Genomic DNA, 7035 nt, shown 5'->3' with positions numbered 1-7035 from the left:
ATGCAGGAGTCTTAAATCCTGCTCTGGTTTCCTACCACCCATCCAGACTCTCACACACCAGAAAGAATCGTTCCTCTTATGGAGATCAAGGATGATCCTCTAATTAATTCATCAATTAATTCAACACGTAAGAACTAAGCACCAATAATCGTCAGCCCCGGCAAAGTGAGGTTAGTCTGGAAAAGCTGGTCAGACCAGAGGCGGCCTCCTCGATCATCTAATTGAGTTGTGATGAATTATTACACAGACAGACGCCAGGCAGCGAGCCCCTGGGAGGAGCGGTGGGACGAGAAGGGAGGCTGGAGCACAGAGGCAGCGGTGGGGAGAGGGTGATCGGTGTGTCTGCAGGACGTGGGGATCATTTGCCCCTAATGTCCTGAGCTCTAAAGAGTGCGTGGCACACAGAGTGTGCCCACCACTGCCCTTATAGCTGCCCATGCCACATTCCCAATTGCAGACAACTGAGGTCCCTGAAGCCCTACACCTTCTCGCCTGAGCTCCTGGGGCTTGAAAGAATTGGATTCCTCCAACTCTTGTTGCCCTGTATGGTTGAAAGAAGGCTGGACTCATAGACAGGACTTGGACTTAAATTCCATGTGGTGGGCCGGGGAGATAGCTCAGCGGAATGAGTGCTTGTCTGGCAAGCTCAAGGGCCTGAGTTCAATCCCTAGTTCCGCAAAAAAAAAAAAAAAAAAAAAAAAAAAAATTCCAGATGGCTAAGCTGGCATAATCATGGGGAGGGTTGTCATTTTGAGACTCAGTTTTCTCATCCATAGAATGGAAGTGAAGACTCCCAGATGCTGTCCAGATGAAGTGAGATTAAAAAGGTGAAGGAACCTGCTACAATGCTGTTGAGTGGGTACTTCATCTTCATGAATGTGAATATTCATGAATAAATGGTACTTCATGAATATGAATGAGCTGACCCTGACTCAGCAGCATGCTTAGGAGCCCAGTATACCAGGAACTCAGAAAAGTAGGGACAACCACATGACAGCACATGCAAGAAAGTCAGCTTGAGAGGGTTCTGTCACCTGTGGTGATGCGCTGAACATGCTGAAGGCCTAACTCTACCGGCAGGGGAGCTATGCTACAGGCAGCACCTTGGCAGAGGTGAGGGAAGAACAAGATGCGCTACAGGGTAGGCCATAAGCCAGCCTCACTCCTGTTCTTGCAGGAAGAGGAGATTGAGACGGATACAGAGACAAAAGACTGTGGGAGGACACAAAGAGATGACAGCCACCTCCAAGCCAAGGACAGGAGCCTCAGAAGACATCAGCAGGACAGCCCTGCTCCTCCCAGGACCAGCGAGGCCAGACGGCTGTGTCGAAATCTAGAAAGTGGTTGAACTTTAAGATGACTATGGCCAAGTGCAAGAAAAAAGGAAGGAGCCTAGATGGCTAGATGGCTTGGGGCCTGCGAGCTCTCCCTGAGAGGCAGCTCAGCCTCTCCAGGTGCTGGAATGTATTCAACTGATGGCAGATGCCCCCATGCCAGGGACCTTTGGTGGACCGTGGCTGGCAGAGGGCTGTGGACACCATGATGGCAGGCCTGGTGGCGAGTGCCACAGTGGTGCTCCCAAATCTGAACACCAACAACTAGGATACTTGTGGGGTCTCCATGGTGCTCTCTGTGTGGCTGTGCGTGTATGTACATGGGCTCACACACACACACACACACACACGCCACCCTGCCCCTACCATCAGACTGGAAACTCCTGATGGGGCGAGCACACCCACTTCTCCCTTCCTTCCCGCCTCCAGGGCCTCTCTCCATGAGCTCTTCCCAGCTGGGCTTTCTGCTTCCAGAAAAGAAGGGAAAGAATTTCCAGGCTCTTCACAAATGGCCCTTCGAGAAAGGGCTTGGAACTTGGGCAAGTGGCTGATCCAGTGACATTCTCTGGGGGTGGTGACCTGCAGGGCCAGCATTTCTGGCAGCTGTTGCCCAGCTCTGTGGAGTCCCAGGCCTGGGGGAGTCGCCAGGTGTGAATGAGCGATCTCATTTCCTAGGCCTCCAAGTGGGATGATGTGGAGAAGATGATAACGGGGACCTCTCCCAGGGCCTTGCGTGGCCCTACCTCTCGCCGGCTGGAGCCTCAGACCCATGCTGCAGCCTCATTGCCCTGTGGCTCTGCATGTACAAGGGGTATTAATAATTCATGCAAATCTGCAAGTTAAATGCTAGGTCAAAAATAGAAATGCAATTGTCTGCAATAAAATTAAAAACATAAAGTCCTCAAATCCATAGGTTTCTATTCACAGAGTTTCCTGTCATCTGGGAGAACAAACCTCTCACTGTGTTAGGGAGGAAAAAAAAAAATGCTTCCATGTGTTGCCTGCTGCCCCGCCCCTCCTCCACTGCCGGCTGCTCCCAGAGGCCTGGAAGGCCCAGGCTGCTGTGGTGCCCTCCCCCCACCCCCATCCCACTCGCTGCCAGCAGGGCTCTCTGGAGCCCAGCTGAAGAGCAAGAGCCTCCCCAGAGGACAGATGTGGTGGGCAGGGGACATCAGTCCCTTTATGCTCCTCCAAGCCGACAGACAGACAGACAGATGCCAAGGGCTGGGGTTCAAGGTTCTGGAGATCTAGATTCTAGCTCTACCTTAGGCAGCTCACTAGCCTGCCCTGACTTCAACTTCCTCTTCTGAGAAAGGAAGACAGGGACAGAGGGGTGGTGTTCAATCTTCTCCAAGCTGGGAGAGGCTTGTTTTGTTTGTTGTCTTGCTTTTTAGCAACTCAATACATAGTCCAGCCTAGAACTCAGGGGGATCTTCCTGTCTCAGCCTCCCAAGTGCTGGGATCATAGATGTGCTGTTTTAGCTAGACTCTCAGTATAGAACATTAATTAAGATGGAGCAGTGGGGCTGGCATGGGAGACAGAGTCCTCAGTCCTGAGAACCCAAAGAGTTGGTGGAATATGGAAGGAGACCTTTGCTGGGTATTTGTGAACACAGAGCCTAACCTGCTGACCCCCTCCCGGCTCTGGTGTGCAGCCAGGTCTGTTCCTCCTGGACCAGCTGCTCTGCGAGGTCCTTTCCTGCCGCGCGAGGTCCTCCAGGCCTGTAGCTTGGCCTGCTCTCCCGCTGCCACGGTGACCCCTGCGCCTCTTGCAATATGTTCCTTCTGCCCAGCAGCCCTGGCCTCAGCCCCGGGAGAGGCAGCCCCTGTGCTACTGAGTTTTCTTTAAATGGGTCATGTGGCTGCGGACACAAGGGCAGGGCACAGCCCAGGAGAGCCAGCTCAGTGGCCTCAAGGCTGAGGCTGGAGCAGAGGAGGGCCAGGGCTAAAAGGAAACTCCTGGGGCCTCTCTGCCTCCCAGACACAAAACCAGTGATTAGGAGCCTGCTGTGGTGGGGAACACCTACAATCCCAGCACTCTGGGAGGCTGAAGCAGGAGGATTGTTAAATTCAAGCCCAGCCTAGGTGATTTAGTAAAACCCTGTCTCAAAATAAAAGATAAAAAAGGCTGGGATGTAGCTCAGAGTGAAGGCTCTGTGTTTAATCCCTAGTACCCAAACCAAACCAGAACAACCCAAGCAGTTGTAGCCCACATCAGTATGGGCAAGGCACTTGAGACGCGGTGTTCTCAGCTGAGGCTCCTGTGGCTGAGGTACACCCGCTTTGTTAAGTAACTTGCCTCAGGTCACACAGCACTTAGACCCAAGACCTGGGATTCGAAGCTGTGTCCACAGCACCAAGGATGGCTTGGGACCCTCAGTGGGGGTGGGTACTCAAAGCAGAACGTGGCCTTTCAAGGTGTGTGCGAGGGACACTCAGATCTCTTACAAAGCCCCACCCAGATCTTGAAGAGTCACTTACTGTCCATCCTGGGGGGCAGGCACACTCGCCTGTGATGTGGTGGCAGATGCCCCCATTCTGGCAGGGGCAGCGCAGCTCACAGTGAGCTCCATGGCTCCCGGGGGGGCACAGTTCCTCACAACTGCAGGGAGAGGCAGGGGTGTTAGGCACTGTAGCATTCGCATGGGTGCCCCAACGTGCCAGGGGGTCCCCGGAATTAATGTGACATGCAGTCCCAGCCCCTGCCAGGAGGGGGCAACAGGACTCAGGTGCAATACTTAAGTGTTCAGTGTGCTGGGGCCAGTACTAGGGGATGATTTAAATATTCCAATGTGAAGACTGGCGGCTCTAGGGCTTATCCCTTTCCGGCTCTAGCGGGTCCCCTGCCATGTGTGCAGACTAGGCACTGCTGAGGCTGGGAGTGCTACAGATAAGTGGGCCAAAAATAGCCCAGGTTCTTGAATAAGACAAGGAAAGAATTGCCAAGTTTACATCCCGTAGTCATAGGTGGCTATATTTATAGACGATCACAGGACTGTAGCAGGAAAAGGGAGAAGGAGTTAAGTAACTCAGGCTTCCAGTGTTTATAGGGTCAGGCACCACTGATCCCAAGGTGCCTCCCACGGTCTCACTCTCTGATGTCAGCGATCTGTGCGACCTCCTAGTTTAAGCCTGGAAAACCACTGGGGTCGCGTGGCATTTACAGTTGGAAGGGGAGGGAGAGGTTCAGCTCCTTTGTCTCTGACTGCACCAGGAGGGCGTGCGTGGGATCTTAGCCCAAGTCTTCTTCAATGGCCAGGACTGCCCTCCATCCACGAGAGCCCTGTGGTCAGAGTCCTTGACTGCTCCCTCGGGATCTGGGGCAACTGGGGAACCTGCAGATCCTTCCAAACACCCCCGGGACAGGGGCTCAGCTGAGCAGCCTTGGAGGGCGCCAGTCAGTGGGAGCTGGGGCAGCGGCTGGTGGGGTCCGAGGACAGAAAGCAAGGGAAGAACAGGCCCCGTAAGCGTGCTAATCTGTGCATGATGTATGTCCTAGGCTCTCACCACCTGTAGAGCCCACACGGCAGAGAAGAGGCACGAGTTAAGAGAAATCCAGGCTGGGAGTGGGGGGCGGTCACCAGGAAGCGCCCCCCAGGGGGTGTTTGATGAGCTCCTCTGCAGATGGGAGCAGGGAACTCATGCATTCTTTGGTGGGACCCATCATTGCAGGGCTTGAGACCACATGTAGGTATTTAGACTCTGCTGGACTTGGGGTCAGGACCACCGGAAGCTTCCTTGTACTCCCATCACCCTGCCTTGCCCTAGAACACAGGACCACAGCTGGATGGGCCCCGCCCCTTCCCACTATCACCCCGCCCACACACTCAGCCCCACCTCTTTCCTCCCAGTTCAGTCCCTTCATTGCTTCACCCACTCTGCCCCGCCCCGCCCCACTGTTGGCCCGCCCTCTCTCAATAGCATTATTAATTTCCAGTCCCGCCCCTAACCACGCCCCATCCCCTGCCCCGCTCGCGTAGTACTCACTAGACTCCGGTGTAGCCAGGCGCGCAGAGGCACTCGCCCGTGCGGGGGTCGCAGCTGGCTCCGTGGTGACACTGGCACTGCAGCTGGCAGCCCTTGCCGTGGGTGCCAGGCGCACAGAGCTCCTCGCAGCGCCACCCGCGGAAGCCAGCGGCGCACACGCAGGCGCCGGTGATGGGGTTGCACAGGGCGCCGTTCTGGCACTGGCACCGGTTGCTGCAGTGGGGGCCCCAGTGGTCGCTGTCGCAACCTGCAAGAGAGGACGGGCAGGGCTGTAGCGTCTTCAGGGCTTGTCTGGGAACGGGTAGGACGGATGCCTGAGCAGCCTCCCATGCCTGCATCACCCCTCCCTTAGTGGAGGCAGCGGGGAGTCCAGATGGACGCTTTGGCCGGGTCAGCTCTTTCACCAGACCCCCAGAGTCCCAGCAGCTGGCTCTGGAAGAGAATTCGCTTACTGGGGCAGCTTTAGACACCTTTAAGTCCTGAGGCTCCCCTAGGCCTCTCTCCTGCCCACGAAACCGGTAGGGTCATGGCTGCTTGTCTCTACTCTTTCTGCACGGTTGTCATTCTGTCTTCAGTCAGGCCTGTCCCTTCCCAACCTGCCGGCCTTCTTCTCCGCGACAGTGAACCTCTTCTTAGCCCCTCATGGCCAAGCCCGGCTCCCATTTCTCTCCCTGTCCTGCCTTCTCTGACTCACCTTCCTTTCTTACTGTTTTTCATTCCTTGCCTCTCGCTTTGGGAAAATGTTTTCTCTGCCCCTCCCGGCTCCATCTTCCTTTGTCCCTTTTAGTAATATCTATGGCCCCTGGTCACCTCATCTTCCGTTCAATTTCATTACTTCCCAAGCTGCTAGCTTCAGAAGGAGCCTGAAAAAGAAGTTTCCCCAGGAGGTGACAGACAGCCTGCAAGATCTTTACATGTAATTAAATGTTTCAAAGAATGATAGCTGAACCAGCCTTGCAGAAATTCACACTACAGCTGAAGAAAGGGGCTGAATGGTGGGGTCCAGGAGGGTCACCTACCCTGTGCCACCTCACCTGGTGCATCAGGTGAGGCACAAGATGTCTGCAAAGTCTAGCCTCACCAAGGTCAATTCTGGTGTGGGGGCGGGGCGCTCAGGCATGGAGAGGCAGAAGTAATGTTCTAGAAGTTCAGTGGAGAGAAAGATTGCTCCCAGCGAAGGAGATCAGGCACAGCTTCCACAGAAAGCAGGCATCTCCAGTGGGCTGTGAAAGATGGCTCACTTGTCTGCCTGCTAGGGTGACCATCTGTCTTGCTTTCAGCACTTGACGTCCTACATTCGGGGAGGTCTCTATCCTGGGTAAGCTGGAAAGTTTCATTACCCTGCTGACTGCCTGAAGACACGGAGATGATCAGCAGATGATCCTTTGATCTTTGCTGTCCAGGTTTCTAGGGTTTAGGAACTCAGAGTATTATGGTTTAGACTGAAAATGTCCCCCACAGGTCTCAAGCTCTTCCCTCTGCTTCCTGGTGCCTGGGATGAGCCACTGTCCTTGTCCTGGCCCTTCCACCACACCACTTCTACCTGGAGCCAGCTGACCCTGGACTGACCCCTCTAAACACAGTGAACAATAACAACAAGAAAAATACGGTGAGCCAAGGGGCCGGGGAGATGGCGCAGTAGAATAAGCGCTTCCCTGGCAAGTGCAAGGGCCTGAGTTCAATCCCTGGTTCAGGAAAAAAAAAAAAAAAACTG

General features: G+C 54.6%; 1 protein-coding gene across 1 annotated transcript in view; it reads right to left on the bottom strand.

Moving 5' to 3' along the window:
• Megf11 (multiple EGF like domains 11) overlaps positions 1-7035 on the bottom strand; it is a 184417-nt gene that overhangs the window by 54405 nt on the left and 122977 nt on the right. The window contains exons 6-7 of the mRNA XM_023712643.1: positions 5322-5568; positions 3816-3936 (exon numbers count right to left, since the gene is read on the bottom strand). Of these exons, the coding sequence (XP_023568411.1) occupies positions 3816-3936; positions 5322-5568 (368 nt within the window). The remainder of the gene's footprint in view (positions 1-3815; positions 3937-5321; positions 5569-7035) is intronic.

This window comes from Octodon degus, unplaced genomic scaffold (genome assembly GCF_000260255.1).
Source record: "Octodon degus isolate 3935 unplaced genomic scaffold, OctDeg1.0 scaffold00026, whole genome shotgun sequence".
NCBI lineage: Eukaryota > Metazoa > Chordata > Mammalia > Rodentia > Octodontidae > Octodon > Octodon degus.
Note: the sequence above shows the minus strand (reverse complement) of the source record. Positions and strands in the feature narration are given on the sequence as shown.